General features: G+C 37.7%; 1 protein-coding gene across 1 annotated transcript in view; it reads left to right on the top strand.

Moving 5' to 3' along the window:
* The window catches only part of smchd1 (structural maintenance of chromosomes flexible hinge domain containing 1), a 42,747-nt gene extending 20,361 nt beyond the window's left edge, over positions 1-22,386 (top strand). The window contains exons 22-49 of the mRNA XM_072688026.1: positions 50-149; positions 366-438; positions 1,085-1,221; positions 2,489-2,623; positions 2,819-3,052; positions 3,736-3,881; positions 3,987-4,072; positions 5,007-5,125; positions 5,242-5,403; positions 6,312-6,440; positions 7,721-7,800; positions 7,909-8,066; positions 8,325-8,440; positions 8,540-8,601; positions 9,426-9,510; positions 9,632-9,760; positions 11,188-11,343; positions 11,527-11,659; positions 12,303-12,422; positions 12,556-12,641; positions 14,106-14,228; positions 14,331-14,512; positions 15,688-15,797; positions 16,561-16,631; positions 17,484-17,658; positions 18,978-19,136; positions 19,517-19,630; positions 21,789-22,386. Coding sequence (XP_072544127.1) covers positions 50-149; positions 366-438; positions 1,085-1,221; positions 2,489-2,623; positions 2,819-3,052; positions 3,736-3,881; positions 3,987-4,072; positions 5,007-5,125; positions 5,242-5,403; positions 6,312-6,440; positions 7,721-7,800; positions 7,909-8,066; positions 8,325-8,440; positions 8,540-8,601; positions 9,426-9,510; positions 9,632-9,760; positions 11,188-11,343; positions 11,527-11,659; positions 12,303-12,422; positions 12,556-12,641; positions 14,106-14,228; positions 14,331-14,512; positions 15,688-15,797; positions 16,561-16,631; positions 17,484-17,658; positions 18,978-19,136; positions 19,517-19,630; positions 21,789-21,796 — 3,388 coding nt within the window. The 3' untranslated portion in view covers positions 21,797-22,386. The remainder of the gene's footprint in view (positions 1-49; positions 150-365; positions 439-1,084; positions 1,222-2,488; positions 2,624-2,818; positions 3,053-3,735; positions 3,882-3,986; positions 4,073-5,006; positions 5,126-5,241; positions 5,404-6,311; positions 6,441-7,720; positions 7,801-7,908; positions 8,067-8,324; positions 8,441-8,539; positions 8,602-9,425; positions 9,511-9,631; positions 9,761-11,187; positions 11,344-11,526; positions 11,660-12,302; positions 12,423-12,555; positions 12,642-14,105; positions 14,229-14,330; positions 14,513-15,687; positions 15,798-16,560; positions 16,632-17,483; positions 17,659-18,977; positions 19,137-19,516; positions 19,631-21,788) is intronic.
* The last annotated feature ends 214 nt before the right edge of the window (positions 22,387-22,600 follow it).

The following is a 22,600-nucleotide window of genomic DNA, read 5'->3' as shown; positions in this document are numbered from 1 at the left end:
ACACACACACACACACACACACACACACACACACACACACACACACCAGTTCACTGCAGCTGAGTTATGAGCAGACAGCTTTAAATGGAACTACGTTTGCCATACAAGACCTGAGAGCCAAGGGTAAAGTAAAGAACCAACCTGAAAAGGTCAGTGTGTGTGTGTGTGTGTGTGTGTGTGTGTGTGTGTGCAATGTATTTTGTTTGATTTTTTTTATCACATGATTTCACTGAATGTTAAATATTAAACATCATGAAGCTGTGTTATTATTCCTGGACACAGTGTACTATGTACATCTAGTATTTTGTTTGCTCTTGGGAAGATCATTAAGCTTCTAATACTGAATCTGCACATACTGTTGACAGGTACACACTGTGAAAGTCATCGTCCCTGGCCTCAGACAAGACTGCCAGTCCATCCAATTTAGTGTGCGCCCAGGTATGAATGCAGACAGTTTTCAGAAATCATATTCAGTTAATTATAGCAGCCTCAGCTCTTTGTTGAGAGCATCTCTCAGTGTTTCTGCAGACACAGGCCCTATTGTTATTTTCCAGAATGACAGACACACATTTCATGAGAATTGCAGATGTTGTAATTTAAAGACTGGAATTTTTACCACATGCAGAACTGATTCTGGACATTAGAAACTTAGTAAATGCCACACATGCTAAAACTCCTGATTTACACTATATGGACAAAAATATTGGGACACCTGATCATTCATTGTTACTGTCCAGGGTAGGTTTATTACTAGATTTTGAAGCATTGCTGTGAGGATTTAATAACATTCACCAACACGAGTCTTAGTGAGCTCAGGTTGTTGGATGATCATCACCCCACATGATCCCCCAACTGCTCCTTTGTGTCAGCAATGTGTGCAACTTACAGTAACTGAATGCCTTCATTAGAAGGGGTGTCCACAAACTTTTGGATATATAGTGTAGTTTTGTTTACTTTCCTAAAGCTTTGACTGCTGGGTCATAACCGGAAATATAAGTTTGCTCATTTCTAATTCTGAAAAGCTGTTGAGCTAAAAGTGATATTTTTTGTTTAGTGAAATATTTTTTTCCCTTTGTGCCTCCAGGTCCTCCACATCAACTGGTCGTTTTTCCTGAACATGACATCTCTATAGAGAATGGAGCACCAGCAGGATTCAAAGTAGAGGTTCATGATGAGTTTCAGAACATCACAACACATTCCAAACTCATCGTTCGCTGCCAGGTAACACATCACCCACATGAGTCATTGTGAACACACAATTATTCAACTCTGTGTTATCTGCATTTACATACACCTAACACATTTGTTGGCGCTTTAAGTCAACTAAACATAGTCTCACAAAACATCAAAAAAATGTGCTAGAGATTCAGGAAGAGCTGTAATTCTATTATATATTTATATATATATATATATATATATATATATATATATATATATATATATTTTATTTTTATATATATATATATATATATATATATATATATATACTTTTTCAGGACAGAAAAAATGTATTTTATTCAATTTAAATCAAATGCTTGGTTTGTTTGTTTTGGATTTGTTTTTAAGTGCCTTCTGTCCAGTTTAGGGATTGAATTCTAGAAGGTCTAAAGAACCAAATAATATATTTGAGAAAACTAATTTTGTGATTCAGTGAATGATCAGATAAAATATTGGGAACCTGCATAGAAGATCTGATCAAACCGTTGTAACATAGCCTTCCCATATACTGAACTCAGTTTAGAATATAGGCGGCATACCTAAACCTGTAGGAAGTGTTTTATAACATACACAATTTCTCTGTGTTTTATCTGACTCAGAATTACTATTTTTTTAATCACAGATGATCCTGTATTTGGACACTTTTATAACGTTTTTTAAGCTGGGGATAGACAAGGCACACAGAGTGTTCTTAGTGTGCTTTAAAAATGACTAGCAGACAGATCTGAGTGTATTAAAGTGCAAGCATCTGTTTGGACATTGTGTATATTATGTAATGTATTGTAGGTCACGAAGACCCTGTTTACACCTGGTCAGTTTGTGTGTCTTGAGTATCAGGATTATAATAAAAATAGTCTAAACACACCCAAGGTGCATTTAAACCGGATATAAATCTGATCACTTCAACCACTTTGTGAGGTGGTCTGAGACGTGTTTGAGACACTTTATAGTCCTTTATAGCGTCTCCAAGACGCATTCCACAACCAAAGTCCCTCCCAGTACAACCTAAACACCAGTAATAATTATCACGTAACAAGCGAATGTTTATATTGCGTGCCACACAGCAATCGGATTTCAGTCTGACCAACCGGAGACGTATTTGATGAGCCAGTGTTGTAAATGCATGCGGCTAAAACCTTATCAAGATACAATGCAGATACTAGTCAAAGGAGAATGTTGAAGTTCAATAAAAGATTTTTACATTTGTGAACTTCTCATTTAGTTGTTATATGTATGTGTTCATGTTTTTGTGTGTTTCTGTTTTATATAGTTATTAGGAGCCCCTGATTTACCAGTGGATACTGTTGACTGCAGTAACACTGGCACTGGGGTGTTGCTAGCAAAGCCAGTTCAGCTGAAGAATGTCAGCACAGAGCAAGTCCTCACGGCAAAGTTTGGCATTCCTGTAAGACATACTGTTATTATCTCAGTGCTTCATCATTGCATGACTACATTACTTATCTCTGGCGTAGATAAATGTCCTTATACATTGAATTTTGTATATAGTTACTTTTAATTACTTTTAGTTACTTTTTAGAACAGACAGTTTTTATTGTTTTGTAATTTGTATTTATTTAATCAGTGTTGTCGTTGCTCACAGAACCAGAAAGGAATAGCTTGTGTGGAGCGGAGTCTGCGCGTCCTGCCAAGCACACGTGTCTTCCGTGTAGAGGTTTACAGGCAGGAGGAGGATTCAGATGATGTCATGGTGATTCAGAATCTGGAAAGGATCAACTGGACAGCAGGAGACACACTCGGGAGTCTGCGCTTTAGGCTGTATGACGAAGGGGGGCGGCCGGTGCATTTGACGTACAAACTTGCACAGAATATAAAGGTAGATATTTGTGTAACTTTTTTCAGTTTGGTTCTCTCGAGACGTGGCAAATCCAGGTTCAAAACGTAAAAATACTGAGGTGGATTTAAACTTATTCATTAGTGTAATATATATATATAAAGCAGTTTTTAAAATCAGTTTTAGTATGTTTTTAACTAAATATTATTTATGACTGATTTTATGTCATATGCACCATAACAAAATTTAAATAATTTAATTGTAAATCTTAAAAATATGGTAATTATAAAATATTATTGCTTTTATCAGTAATATTGCACATGTATCTGTGTACTTTTTTGGAAACACTATTGCCTATTTTAAGACAGACCTGTCTTATTATCAATAAATCATATCGGCGCCACCACGCAATGACATAATTTGAATCTGGCAGTTGTCATGTCAGTGTCAATGTCATGATGAATGGACCATGAGAAATACTCCAAAAATGTCTTGGAATATAACGTTTTCTACATTGACTTTCATTGGAAGTTGCTTCTCCTGTAAAGTTGCCATTTTGAAGATGCAAGGTTTTTGCATGACAGAGACGATATGCTTATTTTAGCTCAAATTAAATTTAGATGCTATCCCATCTCCCCAGTAAGCTTAGCATATAGTTCTTATTGTCTTATGGTATTGTATTACTGTATAAATGGTTGTTGTGTTTGTGTGCATGTGTGATTTAGGTGAACTGGACTGGAGGCATGAAGACCACAGAAGTGGCTAAGGGAATACTGCCGAGTGTGACTGTCCCAACGAAAGCACAGGGAGAGCACTTCTATCAGGTGGCATTTACAGATCAGCAGCCAGTTGACACATCCTTTATTATAATGTAAGACTGATCACACATACATGCTCAATTTAAATACAAAAATAATGTGAATACATGGCACACATGCCATTATGTCATTAATAAAATCATTTTGTGTGCATGTAGCCCACGTCCAGATGAACCTGAGAAACTGAAGGTCACTCTCAGTGAAAGCATTGTCAGAATGGGAGAAACTCTATCAGGGAATATTTGTAAGTGCTTTCTGAAATAATATTGTAATTTTAACCATGTACTTAAAATGAATTAAAATGCTAGAAATGCATAGCATAACACCACTGGCTAAAGCTATAACTTTGCACCACTAACAGAACTGAAGAACATTGATTATCTTAATCTACAGTGGCATCTGTCAGGGGTTTGACATATTAGGCATCAGGTGATGTCGGGAGCAGGACAAATGGGAAAGCCCTTGACAAGGGTCAAATTGTAATGGCTAGACGACTAGATCAGAGCACCTCCAAAACATCAATCAGGTCTTGTGAGGTTTGTCTGGTATGCAGTGGTCCACGAAATAGCGACCAGGTCATGGGCACCTAGGGCTCGTTAATTTGATGCATGGATGCCCCAGCTTACAGAATTTAAAAGATCTGCTGCAAATGTCTTGGTGCCAGATACAACAGGACACTTTCAGTGTAAGGTCAATGCTTTGAATGGTCAGATCTGTTGTGGTGGCACATGGGGGACGTACTGATTGTTAGGCATGTGCCACTAATGATATGGCTGATCAGTGTGTTTTGTTTTCAGCATATTATTCTGTATTATCTTTCGGCCTTACTTTAACATTTAAAAGAGAACTCCAGTCATTTGGACTATTAAGAATGTTTATATTGAGGTTATCTGCTCATTGACCCATATTCACAAAGCTTCTCTGAGCAGCAGTGCTGATCTAGGATCTGTTTGTTTCAGGAACGTTATAGTCAATAAGAGAGGAATCTGATCCTAGATCAGCACTTATACACTGAGAAGCATTGTAAATATAGGGCCATACAGGCATGTATGGAAATAAAAGAAATAACCTGGAAAATTATATATTTTTATATTTATTTTACAATAATACTACAGTTTTTCACCACTGTTTTTTTTTTTTCATTTCACATTAACCATAGTGTTCTCTTTCTGTGGTAGCTGTGGATGTGGTTGATCAGTATGGTAATAAGACGGATGCTCTAAGTGCTGACAGCATGAAGGCAGTCAGTGTTTCTGCAGATGGCCTTGATCGGTCAACCCTCACTGTCGATTGGCAGGTAGGTACACACAGACTGCTGCTTAAAACACATGTGTCTTGGACCTTTTAGATCATTGTGCATGTTAATATTATTCTACATGATCTGTATGTATGTTTGTATGTGTGTGCATGTAGGACAGTACAAACACTGTGTTGGTGAGTGGTGTACGCTTTGCAGCAGGCTTACCTGGTCCGAGGGAGTTATGCTTCAAGTACCAAGAATTTGAAGAGTTTGCCAGAGTCAAAGTCACTGCTGGACCACCAGCAAAAATCACTCTGATGGAAGCTCCAGAAATGGTAAAAATCACACACTGGGACTCTCATGCAAACGCATATTAAAGCTGCCTTAGAATAGAAAACTGTATTTAGTTTGGCTTAGTTGAATGAACAAGAGTTTGGCGCATAAGTCATTAACTGTAAAGCTCTATATTTAGAACTATTATGTACACCCAGAGAAAACAGTTTTAACAACGAAAGCTACAACAGCAAAGCAACACAGTCAAATGCAACAGCCACTTCAAGAGAATACAGTGTTTTTGATACTTCCAGTCAGCTAGAACCAGCGAATCCAGCGGGGAATATTAGGAATATTTACAATGCTCTTGTTATAGTGCTAAAAACAAAGCTATGCTGGGTTTTCTATGCTACACTGTGTGGCTACTGTAAGCTGTTGCATTTCTGAGTTAATCATTTTTTTGTCATGAGCCCACCATTGTTTCATTCTGTGGTACAATAACAGGTCTTTTGTAAATGGTCTTTTAAACAGCATCTGGGCATCTTTTACCTCCAACCAAAGCCACATTCTTAGTATTTCTACATCTTTAAGCAACTTAAAATACTTAAGATAAATAAATAAATAAATAAATAAATAAATACATCTACAAAAAACAACAATTTAGAAAAATAATCACATATTTTGAATTTAAATACAAAATGGATATACTGTGTCATAAAACAATAAACATTTAAATTCAACATTTAAATGTTTAAATGTACAGAAAACACTGTTCCAAAAAGCACATATAAATGCATAAAATCATGGTGGTTTAAAATATGGTTTAAAATACATATTGTATTTTGTATAAAGTTTCATGACATGATGACATGCATTTTGAGTTGATAATGATAAAAAACATAAAGTATAAATAACTAGATGTTTGCTAAAAGTGTTTACGTGACTATTCTCTGAATGTGTTTCTTTGCAGCCGCTACATGTGTTAAATGGACGAGGTTTGGACACTCCATTCCTGTTACAGTTATGTGATGAGTGGGAAAACCCTGTTCCAGATCAGCGAGTTGTCATAGCAATCAAAACTCTTTCAGCACAGCTCAAGGTAACAGCTAAGCACATTCAAAGAATTTTAAGCTCAGTACACACCGTGTTCTTCAGCAAACACCAACAGTCGGATGCTTATTTAGAATATTCAGAATATTGGATTACAGGGTGAAAAGAGCACATTTTAAACAGTGTTAATGGATTTTAGAACAATGTGGATGTGGGTAAGAACATTGTATAATTGTGAATGGAAGAGCACATTGTATAACATTGTTATTTGAGTGGGAAGATCATTGTTAAACAGAATGGAGGAGCACATTTAGGACATTGTTACTGTTGTAGAACAGTGTTAATGGATGTGAGAACATTGTGGAACAGTGTTAATGGGTGTGAGAACAGTGTTAATGGGTGTGAGAACATTGTAGAACAGTGTTAATGGGTGTGAGAACAGTGTTAATGGGTGTGAGAACATTGTAGAACAGTGTTAATGGATGTGAGAACAGTGTTAATGGGTGTGAGAACATTGTAGAACAGTGTTAATGGATGTGAGAACAGTGTTAATGGGTGTGAGAACATTGTAGAACAGTGTTAATGGATGTGAGAACAGTGTTAATGGGTGTGAGAACATTGTAGAACAGTGTTAATGGGTGTGAGAACAGTGTTAATGGATGTGAGAACATTGTAGAACACTGTTAATGGATGTGAGAACATTGTAGAACACTGTTAATGGATGTGAGAACATTGTGGAACAGTGTTAATGGATGTGAGAACATTGTGGAACAGTGTTAATGGGTGTGAGAACAGTGTTAATGGGTGTGAGAACATTGTAGAACAGTGTTAATGAGTGTGAGAACATTGTAGAACAGTGTTAATGGGTGTGAGAACAGTGTTAATGGGTGTGAGAACATTGTAGAACAGTGTTAATGGATGTGAGAAAAGTGTTAATGGGTGTGAGAACATTGTAGAACAGTGTTGCTGGATGTAAGAACACTGTAAATGGGTGTGAGAACATTGTAGAACACTGTTAATGGGTGTGAGAACAGTGTTAATGGGTGTGAGAACATTGTAGAACAGTGTTAATGGATGTGAGAACAGTGTTAATGGGTGTGAGAACATTGTAGAACAGTGTTACTGGATGTAAGAACACTGTAAATGGGTGTGAGAACATTGTAGAACACTGTTAATGGGTGTGAGAACATTGTAGAACAGTGTTAATGGATGTGAGAAAAAACAGAGTGAATGGAAAAGGACATTTATGGTCGTGTGTGTGTGTGTGTGTGTGTGTGTGTGTGTGTGTGTGTGTGTGTGTATCTATGCGTGTATGTTTGGGTGCTATAGGTTAAATCGTCAGTGATGTCCCAACCTGTGGATCCAAAAGGAAAGGCCTGCTTCAAGCTGGAGTTGGTGACGGCTCCAAAGTGAGTTAAAAACAGATCCTCCAAAAACGAAAGGCAGATGTTCTGCATGCTCTGTGATTTCTCACAAAATCATTGTGAACATCCAAACCATGTTTTCTCTGCCTGTAGAGGAGAGCATTCTCTGGAGTTCCGTGGATCCTTCAGTAGAAATAGTATTCCTGGTCCAGTGGTGAAGCTGAACGTGATGCCTGATCCTAACAACCCTGTGAGGCTTAGTGTGGAGTATGACAATGATGCCATCTTAATTGCAGGAGATACTTTCCCAGGTGTGTGTGCGCATTTATGTGTGTGTATATGTAAGATTCCTGGTTGCAGAATTCCTATGGATGTTCCAGGTGTGTGTTATCGTATGTGTGTATGATGACCAAGTGTGTGCTTGAGATTGTGTGTAGTTCCTAGATATGTGTGTGTGTGTGTGTGTGTGTGTGTGTGTGTGTGTGTGTGTGTATGTGTAAAGATGGTTTCTGTGAAGTATATGAAACTCATGCACCACAGTTGATTAATGCCTTTGTGTGTATGCACAGTGTTTAAAGTGACGGTGGTCTCTGAAGAAGGTGGCCCTGTGAGGAATGTGAGTCCAGGCAGTCTGACCATGCTGCTGTGGCAGGGTTCAGCTGCAGGGAACCGTCCTCCTCCTGAGGTAATTAACACTCATACTTAATGTTTTTCTGTGTGTGTGAGTGTGGGGGTGGGGTAGGGGTCATATAATGGGCTAATTTCATTGCTTTGGTGATTTCAGGCACTGACGTTTAAGTGCAGTAAACCCAGGGAGAAGGAAAAGGACGACCACTTTTACTTCAGGTGTGATATATGAAAATGTGTATAGCGTAAATTATCACAACATTTATTATCTGTATTTATTAGGCAATCCATCTTAGTAATGTGTTTTGCTTTAGTGTTCCAGTAGTTATGTTAGAACCATTGTATTACATTGTGTAATGTACATCGTACCATTGCAACCATGGTGGAATTCATGCTTTGGAATTGTGGAATTCCAAAGCAACCGTCTAGCATTTAGTAACACCATAGCAAACACCTAGCAGCTCCATTGCAATTGCTTAGCAAAAATAGTTCACCCTAGTGACTTGGTTGGAACAATCTAGCAACACCCTGGAACTGGGAGCCAGTTAAAGCAACATTATGTAACATTTGTACTTTAAAATAACAGCCTCTAAATCAAGTTAGTACTCCACTGACCTGTAATAGGGTCTTTGGGCTCAGCACGCCGGAAATGATGGTATGTAACTTTGAAGAAGTGGGGAAAAATGCATAATGCTGTTCTCGCAAACCTAATCCGAGGGAACCTAAAATCCTGAAAGATTACTCTACTACATCAGACCACATGCTTGTTTCACTTTCAGTGACGGTTCTATATATTTTCAGCTCGTAAACTTCACGTGTAAAGCTTTTTCTTTACTGGTGGCTCAAAATGCAAATTCCACTTTCTGTAGGGGGAGAAAATGGCATTTTTAAAGGTAAAAAGGTAAAGGTGCACGTATTTATATTGCTGCTTTAAGCCATGCAACCAAATGCACTTTTCTAGTTTGTAAAGAATAAGAAGAATGAATAATAAATTAGAGTTCTAAAAAATAACTCATCATATATTGTCTTTTGTTATTATCTAGAGATAAGGAGATTCCAGAACAAGTGGGAAAATACATTGTGCAGTTTATTCTTGTAGAAAAAGGCAAGTCCCTCTGGAGCAGTCAGGTGAGTCTTCCTCAAGGACACACAGCACATTTACCGTCATCTATCTATGCTTTTACAATTTAATTTAATTAAATTCTTCTGTACACCATCTCTGATGAGTAACCCCCCCCCCCCATTTCAGATTGCACTAAATATTCTTCATAATAAGCCGGTGAAACTTCTCCCAGAGTCTCCTCCCGCAACCCCTGTGGTCTCTAACAGCAGTGCCAGCAGTCGCATCCTTCTAGACAGTTTATGTCTGAGGATTATGGTGAGTTTTGTTAGTTTGATTTGTTTGTATTTATCACACACTGCAGCTCTGTGAGAACTGAGCAAGAGTTCTGTCAGAGGTTTATTCAGAACTGAAAGTGAAGGTCAGTTCTGGAAGTAAATATTAGAATGTCAGCAGGAATGCCTCTCTGTACAAACACAATAGCATTGCTCTAATGAATAATCTACAGCTGCGATACGTTTCACAACATGTTTGCATGTTTAGACTGTATTTTAATTAAGGCGCAGATGAAGTGCATCTGATTATGCCCCATACTGCCCTGATTATTTGTCTTTTATTTGTAATATTGTGTCTTTTATAAGAAAGTTGATTTTGACTTTTGTATTTATAGTAATGGTAAATGAATTGGACACCTTTTGTTAATATATAAATAGGTATACTAATATATGCTAATATATAGATATATGTCTTTTATAAATAATTTGTAAAATTAATAGAAATGTTCTTTTCTTGTGAGGACAAAGGTAGGACACCCTCACATTTATTACTGCGTAAACTGTCTAAAATTAGAATCAGGTGCTTCACATCAGCTGCAGATGATTAGAACATGGTTAAAGAAGATTTTGGAGGAACCTGTCTTATTTAAACCTCAGACATTTAGTTTGGTTTGCTCTTGATGGTGGAAGTGAGTGGTATCACCATGGTGAGAGATCTCTTTAGAGATCTTTAAAAAGAAGGTTGTAGATGCAGATCAGTCTGGGAAGGTATTTAAAAAGATCTCAGAACAGTTGTAAATCAGCCATTACACTGTCTGCAAAATATTTTCCTAGTGCAACAACTGCCAACATGGCCAGGTCAGGCTGTCCTAACATGTTCAGTCCAAGAGCAGACCACAAGTTGCATAAAGGAGTCTCCAAAAACCTGAAATGTCATCTTGGGACCTACATGTAGCTCTCGCCACAGTTGAAGTCAGTGTGCTTTGGACAGATGGATCTTAAGTCTTTCCTTGATGTTTTTTTGAGGAGTAATAAATATGGGGGTGTTCAAACTTAATTTTTTTCTCATAAGAAAATTGTATTTCTTTTAATTACATTTTACATATGATTTATAAACTTAGACATTTATTCAGTTTTATTAGTTACTTCAGGTTAGTTATATTATGAAGATCAAATGTCTATGTGTGTATATATATGTGTATGTGTGTGTGTGTGTGTATATATATATATATATATATATATATATATATATATATATATATATATATATATATATATATATATAATTATATATATATATATATATATATATATATATATAATAGATATTTTATGGGGTATCCTAATTTTTGTCATGACTGTATGTAGCTCTTCAAGCTTTTGCAAAGAAAGTGGTAAAAACCTAGTATTAAACTAGTTTTGTTAATTATATCTGTGTGTACATGTGTATGTGTTTATTTCACCCCATAGGACAAATACAACAACCCAGCTGGTATGGGGATAAACGGGCAGGTGGTTGTAACAGTGATCGGTGCCGAAGGAGGCAAGGCAAAAGACCTCCCTGTGTTTGAGAACAAGGCCAAACGCTTACTCTTCAGTCTCACCGATGGAGAGGCTATGATCAATGTGAGTGTGATTAGATTTAGTTTTTGTTAGAAATGGCCCTAGTTGAAGAGCTACATGCTAATATAGTCTTTTCACAGATTACTCACGCCTAATCTTTTTCATTGGTTAATCTGGATATTACACATTAACCTTAGTCAGCTTTCTGAAGGGGTGTTGTATATGTGTCTGTATATGTGTGTGTAGGACTTGGCACTGATGGAGAACAGTCCCGGTTGTGATGGAGCTGAGTACACACTGCAGTTCCAACCAGTGGTTGAAGTGGTTGGACCCAGTACCACCATCGCGCCTTTTAATTTACCTTTCAGATTCTACAATGGTTAGTTCCTCTGAATAGACAGTCTAATTAACACTGGTTTCATTCATTATTCTATGATGCTCTATTGCAAGTAAAGTTGCAATAGAAATTTAAGATGCAATAGAAGAACCACTTACAGTTTCATAAAGAGCTGATATTAAAGATTAAATTCACCAATATCTTCCTCAGAATGTTTGTAAAAGTTCTTGATGTGTTTTTAAAATGCAGATGTTCACAGCCATGCTCTTAAAATGATTGGTCTCACTGTCCTTATAAACTGAACAAATCCCAAGTAAGAAAAACATTGGTGAATGTCAATTTTTATGAAAACTGCGTAAACGGGTAAATTTTGGAGAATAAGGCCCAATGTTTGCCAAATAGACATGTGAGTGTGAAGTAACCTTACCAAAGGTCTAGTGAACCTCACTTGTTCTAAAGGATATTTCAGTGTCACACATCTGTATTATGAACATGGTTCTTTATGAAACTAAAGTTTATTTTTAAGGGTATGTTCATAGTTTGAAGAAAGACAAGAACAATAATTGGTTTCTGAAAGAAGTAAAATATTAAATAGATTGTAAAATGTTAGATATTTGTGTGTGTGTCATTTTACATTTTGTTCAAAGTTAAAGTTTCATTTAATTAACTTTTCTTTGTTTTGTAGATGCAGAGAACCAGAAAGTTATGGCTGAGATGAGTAAAAAGAAAGACCAGCTCTTTCACTCCATTGGGCTCTACAAAGGCATTTTAGAGACCCACACACAACTCACTTCCGAACTAGAAAGTAGGCAATACATTAAACCCTTCCTCCTGTTCTCTTCCTTCTCTTTCTCTCTCTGTCTGTGTCTCTGTCTCTCGCTTCCTTATTAAGCTGGTATATATTTATAATATATTTATTAAGTTTTATTTCTTTTTAGGTCAGGTGCGTGATGCAGCTGGCAAAGAGACTCAGTTCAAATCAGAACTCAGCAAAAGTGGCATAGACATTTCCAAATTACCCTCTGTAAGTATATTTTACTACTCTTAGTGTACTACTGTTGTTTCAAGTTTCAATTTACTACAGTTTAGAATGTGTAAGGAATTGTGCTTTTAGGTGGGAAGACAGTTAAAGCATTTAGGGGAATTTGTATGTGGGGTGGACCAGGGGTGGCCAAGGGTTGTTAATAAGTATGGAAAACAAGTATTTTTTAAATGTATTAACATTCTACTAATGATAGCGTAAAACATTCATTCATAGGCTACACGCATACACATAAGTCAAATGCTCTGTGGAAACCACCAAACTTTGTGTTCTGTCTTCAGTACTATACCGTACTGTATACAGTACACTACTACTTGGTATGTTGTTGTCGATCTTCTGCCTTGGACGCTCAAATAACTATACAAGGTAGCCTCTTTTTATTAGGGTGAATATATTTTGTTCATATAATATAATAAGTGAACATATTTTAAAGCAAACTGCAAATAATATATAGAAAAATAGATTCATTTACTATTTCACTGGATACCCATTAATCCTCCTGATGAGTCAAGAGGCTATAACTGTATAACTATTGATCAGTGCTCAGCTCAGTGCTTCTGGACCTTTCAGAATATTTTTTCTTCTTGGTTCCACCAAGATAAAAACAATGGATTTTTCCCTTCTATAACTGATATGTTTATTTACAGATGCATTTTAGCAGTATTTAGGCTGTGGTGGGAAGCAGTTTGACTTATGGCTGCATGTAGAAGCAGGTTTATATAGACTATAAACATGAAGCAGCGTGAAGATGGCTTAAAGATGTGTTTAAATCCATACAAAAGCTGTTGAAACACACTTACGTGAAATCAATGCAAAATCCTGGACATTTTACATCATTTAGAAATCCCATGCAGATTTATTTTTTAGATCCCAAAAAAGAGGGCATGTCTAGGAAAAACAGGGCATATGGTCACCCTACTTTTATACAACCCAACATGTAAGATAAAAGGAATACAAGCTACATGATGTATTTTTAACTGTTACTATGGCTTCTCTGTTTGAGGGAAATCAAGTCCTGCTTGATTTTTTGGATAACTGACACCTGGGTGTGCACAGAGGACATATATCCATTCCCATGGAAGAAAGATCAGAATACAGAACAGTTTACAGCATGCATATGTCAAAGCATATTAAACAATGCAAGGTTTGCATGTAATTTTATAGCTTGTAATTGTATAGTACTGCATTTTTCTTGCTCCTGAGACTGACTCAGAAATCCCCCACAAGCTCTTTTTAATAGGCCATTGCCCTTAAGTTCAGATACTTTTTCCATCTGAGTTGATCGATGAAACCGTTATCTCAGTTAGGACAAGGCACTGTAAAGTGTTTTTCTTTTTTTTTTAAATAAAGATGTCTATATTTATTTATTACAATTTGTAATTTTGCAGACATCTTCAGCTCATTCTGTTTCTTTAATACATTTCCTTAATATGTGTTTGAATATAGGTGTCAGCAATTGAGAGCTTGATTGCTCAAAAGAAAGCAGCTTTGGAAAGGATACAGAATGCACCTCGCCGAAAATGTACCATGCCTGATCCGTTTAAAGACAGTCCGGATGTCCTGGGAAAGGTGTGTGCAAAACGTTCGGGAGGGTGAAAAACAACTCTCCTAACTCTTTACAGAGAGGTTTCACATTCATTTGAACTTCTGTGTCTATGTGTGTGTTTACAGATAGCACAACTGGCACAGGTGGAGGATGATGATGCAGCAAAGGTTATCTCCTGGCATCTTCTTGGTGACATGGACTGTGTGGTTACTGTCACAACAGCTGCTGCAAAGAAAATTTATGATGACACGCAAGGACGACAACAAGTCATGCCTTTAGAGACAGTTTTCTGGAGACCAAGTAGCAGGTAACAGCTTGTTTCATGTGTACATATATACAGTGCACCTAAGCACATGATTTAAAACCAGTCATTTTGGCAATAAGGATGTTTGTGCTTGTAGGTAAACATAAACATACGTTGAATACAGTAAAAAGTAACAAATCTCATTGTGAAGAAAGAAGTTAAAATCTTGTGAGCTAGTTGTAAGAACAATGCTTGGTTTGCATTTGGACACCACCAGCTAATCTGATTTAACATCATGGGGGGTTGTATAGCCAAATCAGTTATTGCATTATAGTGATACAAGTAGGGATGTGCCAATCAGATTATTTTGCCCCCGATCCAATCCAAGTGTCTTAATTCTGAGTATCAGCCGAAACCGTTTCTATCCAATTACATTTACATTCATGGTGTTTAGCTGACACTCTTATCCAGAGTGAACCACATTTAGATGAGATGAGCTCCTGATTAATACGTTCACTAAAATTCATTTATTTTTAGTAGCAGTTTCAATAATGGGAGATCCTGAACTGATTGATTTAGTTTAGTAGAGACTTTTCTTAAAATAGTGTATTTATAGTGTGTTTCATATCTTAAAATTCAGTCGGACTCTCCTTCTTGACCAATCAGCTCCCCGCTACTTTAAAACACTGCAGTCAGGTCACTGTGTGTGTGTGTGTAGTAGTAGTAGTAGTGGATCTATTTTGAAGATTCTGGAAGGTTTTTGCATGCAGGCAACATTATTCACTATAAGACAAAAGTATTGGGACTAGACTCGTTCATTGTTTCTTCTGAAATCAATGCCATTAAAAAGAGTTTATCCTGCTTTTGTTGGAATAACTATATTTACTGTCTAGGGAAGGCTTTATGCTAGATTTTGGAGAATTGCTGTGAGAAATTGATTACATTCAGTGACGAGCTTTAGAGAGGTCAGGATGTTGGATGATTACACACCATCTCATCTCTAACTCCCCAACCCATCCCAAATGTACTAGATGGAGCACTATCATTCCAGAGAACACAGTTCCACTGCTCCACAGCTCAATGCTGGGGGGCTTAACACCCCTCTAGCCCATGTCTGGCATTAGAAGAAAATACACATTTAATCATGTGTCTTCTAAGATAATGACTTGCAGTCTTATTTGTTTTTCTCATTCCTTTCATGTATGTGAATGACTGTTTTGTGTTTGTGCTTGTGTTAGGCCACTGCCCCACATCAGGAATGGTGAAAGTTTGTTCGAGCCTGTGGGAAACCCTGTGTTTGTTCGAGATCTACTCATTTTTCCCAAGCATGAAGAGAGCTGTAGCAAGGGTGAGTTCTTAGAGGACCTCACGCACCCACATACAGTCAGTCATTCTCAGTCTCTTCATGAGACTTTTTGATTGATAGATGAAGTGGGAACTGCGTCATTGTTTCCTATTTCAGGCAGTCAGGGTGGGGATGAATGCTGTACTGTTGCACTGAGTTTGCCTGGGTTGTGTAGCAGTGGTTGGAGCGGTGTGTTTTAGACTCTTCTATTCCTCTCTGAGTGTTTCCAGATGATGCCCCCAGCAGAATACTCCACGATGGGGGAGGGTGGCTGGGGTTAGGCCAATTTACTGTTAAGATTGAGCTATTTGTATATTGACAAATGTAGGGAAATAGCTGTAACAACAAAATAGCGCATGTATGTTCCCCCTGGAGTCTGGATTCAGTACTGAATTGTGCTCTTTGTCTGTCAGTTTGTTTCTCCTTTTCCTAGTTGCTCTGTGAATTATGTTTCAGTAGTTCCAGATGCCTCTTTGTTTGTGTAGTTCAGCATTTGTAGGGTTCCCCCAGTTTTGCCTTTGTGTGTGTAGAAGATTGCTTTATTCCCCCTTTCACTACCCCACTGATTTTCTTCCTTCTGTAGGCAGTATCGAAATGAGGTAATGCATATCCTGGAGCAGCACAGGGATCTTTACAAATGTTTCTCAGCCTCCAAGTTCAGGCATCAGGGATTACTAGAGCTTCCAAGAATGAGGGCAGCTGTGTGTGTGTGTGTGTGTGTGTGTGTAGAGCTGAAGTAATCATGTATGTTTGTTTGTTTTGCCAGTTTTTTCAAGTCTTATTGGAGACACTATATTGGTGGATGATTTGGACTCTGCTAACCATTACCGCAGGGGGGTAAGTAAGTGTGTGTTATACTGGATGGCAGATGACTGATCTGCATGGTCTTCTGCACAGACTGGTGCACATGTTGACAAGAATTATCATAACAGAACAAGACAGCCAAAGAAAACCCAGAAATATGGTTACCCATTGAATTTGGTTGTTTTGATTCCAAAATTGTTGTACAAAACATTGTACATCAGATCATCATGTCATGTCAAATCTAAAAAAAGTTGGAGTGGAAGAGGGAAGAAATTAAAGCTCAATGCTGGGGGGCTTTTTATCCCTCTAGCCCACACCTGACAATAGGTTCTTGTTTATCTGCTCCAGAAAGTCATATTGTTTTGGCAATACTTCTCTACGGGGACTAGACAAGCTGTGTGTGCATTTACTTCTGTGTCACATGTTTACACATTTTTGGCATTTAGCTGATGCTCTTATCCAGAGCAACTTGCAAGGTGGACCAGTGTAGTGTTAGGAGTCTTAGTGTGAGGAGCCATAGACAGAAAATCAAATCCCAGGCCTCCAAATGGTGTGGTAGATTACTGGCAGATAGTGGTGTTGACTAACCAGTCTCAGCAATGGGTGCAACCTAAAGTAGCTGAATGTATTCATTAGAAGGGGTGTCAACAAACATTTAGACATAGAGTGTAAGTTCTACTTTTATTGGCTGGTTTTACGTGACACTGTGACGACGCACAGCCGCCTAGAATAGCTTAGTGCTGTAAAAAGAACAATTCACACTGTCCGTTCCTACTGTAGAATATTCTTTAGCCAACTGCCTTTATAAGACTTTTGGGGGTGAGAGTGTGAGAACGTCTCACTTAGGACACAGTGTGAGTGTATTTGTGTTTGTGTGATTCACAGGTGGTTCAGAATAAGGTACAGTGCCCCACGCTGCTGACACGTCAGGGCGAGCGTATTCGCAGTAATGGAAAGTTTGGCGGCCTGCAAAATAAAGCTCCTTCAATAGAGAAGTTAAGGGGACAGGTGTTTGGAGCGCCGCTGCCTGAAGAATATCACACCGTATGCAGGCACATAGGTAACTCACACAGCTCACATATATCTGATGTCTGATCTCTGACCACACATCTCTGGAACAGGTTTTAAACCAGCCATTAGTTTAAAATAAAGCTGTAATATAACAGTATTAAAGTTGGCTTCTTATTTACCTGTTTCTTATTCCTACTTTTCATTCCACCCTAAACATTGCAGCATTTTATTTCATATGGTGCCCATACCATTTAAGGTGGAGCAGAATATTCAAAACAAAAGTTTGACATTACACTCTTATCTCTTGCAGTGCAGTGTTAGAAGGTAACCCACACTGCTTTATCAGAATATCGCATCTGAGTTCATACATTTTTTTTTTTATCACAAATGTAAACGTCACCGTACTGTCCCTCAACCTGGGTTGCCACCAACCAGGTGCTGAAACTCGCCCAAACAGTCAAATGACAGATTCTGTTATTAGTATTATAACTAAGTTAACTGTAACTAACTGCAATTATGCTTTAATGAATGCACAGAGGTATGTCTCTGTAAAACATGTCAGTTTTTTTATTTAAAACACTTGTAATTGACATGTAAATGTGGGGCACCTAGACATTTGCATAAGCTGTATGTATGACATATGTATGTAAAATGTTGCTGTCAAGCAAAATTCTAGTCTCTCTGTTTATGACTTTTTTTTTTGCTATTTGACATAATATGTGTCCAGCAGTGTGTCCTTTACATCTCAACACCATATCAACTACAACCACATCTCAACACCATGGACCAATAGAAATGCTCCAAAATGACCTAATATCATTTAATGAAAATATTTTTACATTAACTTCCATTAGGATAAATGGGGTTTTTTCCTTCTCCTGCAAAGTTGCCATTTTGGAGAAACAAAGTTTTCGTGCCATATCAACAATATACAGGTATACAATTTCGGCTGCATTTTGAAACTAGCTCAATTGAGCAGGAAAACACAAATTTGGTAACATCAATAAGCACATGATGGCGTTATAAGACAACAGTGAGGTTGCCATGTGGTGGCGCTGTGGGCAAATCTGTACTGTTTTCAGTCTTGATTTGTTTCAGGATCAAATTGGATTCATTGGTCACTTCTTTTCTCAGATATTCAATTCAGCGTATTTTGTATTTCTTGGCCTGTTACCAGTTCTGGGTATCGGATCAATACCATTGTTAATATGAGTATAAAACTTATAAATCAATATAAGCCCCATGGTATTGGTACTGGCCACTATCTTTCCTTATTTGTTGAGTTCTAGCTTATATTGTTTAAACACTGTGTAAAACCAAGTGTGTGTATAGATAGATATGTATGTCTGTGTGTGTGTTTGTGTTCAGAGTTGCTACAGCAGTACTCTGTAGCGGTACAAAAAGCATCGAAGGTCCAGGCTGATTTAGACAGCCACATGCAATACCTACGGAGTCCTGAGATGAAACGGAAACAGCAGGAGCTTCAAGATCAAGAACGAGCGCTCAGAGACATCGATAAGAAACTAGGTAGGTCAATGGGGGGTGTGTATGTGAATGTTTGAGAGAGAATGTGTGTGTGAGAGGGTGCATCTGTGTAGGTGTATTGCACATACTCTTTTTAGGAAGTGTTTGCAGGAGTGAGTAATTATTTGGACACAGAGTTGTTCAACGTGGTGAAGGGGGTGAAAACGTTTACTGCTGTTGTGTGCTCTGAAGTAGTCATGTAGTAGGAACTGCCTTGTTTCAGTAATTAGACACTTCTGACAAACACAACTGTTTGCTTGCCCCAGGGTTTGCGGAGTCGAGACGGCAAGGCATTCAGATGAGTTTATGGTGTGTGTGTGTGTGTGTGTGTCTGTGTGTATGTATGTGTGCTCATCTGTGTGTTTCTTTTTGTGTATTCACAGCTAGCACCCCTGTACGCAATGCTCCTGTTTCAGTAGCCAAACGAAACCTCCTAGATGAGTCTGATGAGACCCTGCCTGCAAAAAGGATTCGCCGTAAAACTCGAAAACTCCTGGGTAAGAACCTTGACCAATATCCAATACATACTAGATACCGTTGCAAGTAAAACCTTTGGAATTAGAGGGATTTCTGCATACATGACAGAAAATATAGTCTTATGAAATATGGTGGGATGATTATTTAAGTCAAAATTTTATTGAGCACATTGAGTAAATATCCACAGTGCAGGCTAGAAAAAGTAAGTGAACCTTTTGTATTAATGACCTCTCAAAGAGCTCATTGGAAAACTGTGCTTCAGTTAAGGAGGATTAGATTTGAAGTAAAGGTTTCACAGGTGCTTTGCTCCTTAAATAAAGGCACACAATGTCTGCTAATGGACAGATCCATGCTTCTCAAGAAAGATTGATTAGTATGCATCCTCAATGCAACTTTCAGAAGGCTGCATGAGATGTGTTTGTGCATGAAGCTGAAAAAGGCCACAAAAGCATTACCAAAGGCTGAGATGTACATGAATCCACAGTTAGACACGTTGTCTACAAGTAGAGAGAATTCGGGACTGTTTCTGTTCTTTCTAGGAGTTCTTTCTTTCTAAAATATAATGCTCATAGAAGGAGACCACAAAGTAATTCCTGTGAAGCATGGTGGACGGAGCATCATGTTTTGGGCTGCTTTGCTGCCTCAGGGTCTGGACACCTTGTGATCATTTTACAGAAGAATTTAAGAGCAGCAGTCACATCAAACTGAAGATTTGGGTGATGGAAAAAAAAAAGTCCTAACCTTAACCCTATGGAGATGATTGTGGCATGACATGAAGAGATACATGAGATTTGTTGTTCTATTGATGAACTGAAGTACATTTTCAGGAAATGGTCCAAAAGTCATCCTTAACATTGTGCAAATTTTATATGCATCTGCAAGAAATGTTTGGTAGAGGTGGCTGCTGCTAAAGGGGAATCGACAGGTTATTAAATTGAAGGGCTCACTTACTTACTTTTTCTAGCCTGAACACACACTCACACACACATGTGTTAGGGGCAGTGAGTACACACACACACCCAGAGCGGTGAGCAGCCAACTCCAGCGCCCGGGGAGCAGAGAGGGTAAAGGGCCTTGTTCAAGGGCCTTTACCCTCTCTGCTCCCCAGGCGCTGGAGTTGACTGCCCACCGCTCTGGGTGTGTGTGTGTACTCACTGCTCCTAACACGTGTGTGTGTGTGAGTGTGTGTTCACTACCAGATGGGTTAAATGCGGAGGACACATTTCGCTATACAGTGTACACTGTACAGTGACAAATACATGCACCTTCACCTTTACCTTTACCTGTGGATGATTACTCAGTGTCTTCAAAAAAGACATGGACAGTACGATTGTTTGTGTGGTATTGGTTTAGCTAGATTATGTTTATAGCTGTGACTCTGAAAACAATAAGACCACATTTTGTTAGCAATGTAGAATTCCAGGTCAATTTCAGGGGTTCACGTAATGTGTCTTGATACACTTATCCCGTTTGAAAAGCATCTGAGAAAATGTAATGTAAAAGTGTTTATCTGGGCTGTCTAATTGTCTTAAGTCTAATTGTGTGTGTGTGTGTGTTAACCTTTTCCCAATACATAGTTTACAGTCCAATTTCTAGGTTATCTATTAAATCAGATGAGCCATACCTGTGTTCTTCTAACTGTATTCTTCTAATCTACATGTCTGCCTTTTCTATGACGTGCATAGAGCTGTTTAGGTAAACAAGAATAAGTCTTAAATAAAACACTAATTGATCAGTTAATTTCTTAACCAGTCTTTCTGGTAAGGTCTCAACTACATTTGCAGTTAACCATAGGAAGGTCAGTGAGTTAGTGCAGACAGCCTCAGACGGATAGCTGTTCTTCTGCAGTCCGCCATGAACAAGGCTAGTTTAAGGTAGTAAGGTGGTGCCCATAATTCCATTTTACTAATTTAAGAGCTCCGAGGCCACTTTAAACCTGTGGTGTTCAGAGCATAAGGTGCCGAAAGCCATGGGAAATTTGCCCACAGCAAATTCCTTACTTTGTGGGGAAAAAAGGAACTGAGTTTTGTTTCATGAGCTGAAGCAAATATGTGCACAGTCCACAATGCAGAATCACTAAAGTTCTAATTCTCCAACAGTTCACATATTTTACAGATGTGTAAAGAACTCCCATTAAGTTCTTCCATTGCCAATTTTCCTTCTATTCTCTTTTCACAGATTCTTAGACAATCATCTCAGACCAGCCTGCAAAATCATCTCTACATAGTATTTATCTATACTACTTCCGTACACTTCTGATTAGAATTTTGGAACAAAAGACTTTCTTTGCTAATAAGGGATTTATGTTTCTGTCAAAGACTGTGAGGATTTCCTGTTTAAGTTAATACTATGTAGCTCCTTTATTTCTCCTTTTTTTGTTTGTTTTTTATTTTTGATTTTATTTTAGTTTTTTTTAATATTGCTCATCTTTTATATAAGTAACTTGACAGATTTCTAAGATCAAATATTCTTTGTTTGTTTTAAATAGAAAAGGCAGCTCAAAGTTATGGACCATGTCCAGAATGTGATTTCTATGTTTCTGTTAAAAAAAACTTTTTAAAAAGATGTTTTTTACTTTACACCACTGTCTTTTCACCATTGAAAAAGATTCTTCTTATCATTTCTGTGTTTGTATGTGTTTTCCTATTTGGCATGATGTATAGGCTAAAACAATTGTCATAAAATATCCCAGAAGTTTCACATCCTCTACATGAAACACACTTAAATATGACATTTGTCGGCATTTTAGAGCACAGTGATTGTTCAATTGCTGAAATAAACACACATATATATCATATATATATATATATGATTAAATGTATATAGATACATTTTCAGTATGTTACATGCAGAGGTTAGACTGTAACTGTGAAGAATTTGTACTTCAGAAGTGCCTCTGTTAATTTAGCAGTTTTCAGATCTCTATGATGAAGCTAATTATGCTGGTGTATATGACTCTATTTGCTTTCTGGTTTCAGAGCAAGCATCCA

The sequence above is a fragment of the Salminus brasiliensis genome, chromosome 9, assembly GCF_030463535.1.
Source record: "Salminus brasiliensis chromosome 9, fSalBra1.hap2, whole genome shotgun sequence".
In the NCBI taxonomy this organism is placed as follows: Eukaryota; Metazoa; Chordata; class Actinopteri; order Characiformes; family Bryconidae; genus Salminus; species Salminus brasiliensis.
Note: the sequence above shows the minus strand (reverse complement) of the source record. Positions and strands in the feature narration are given on the sequence as shown.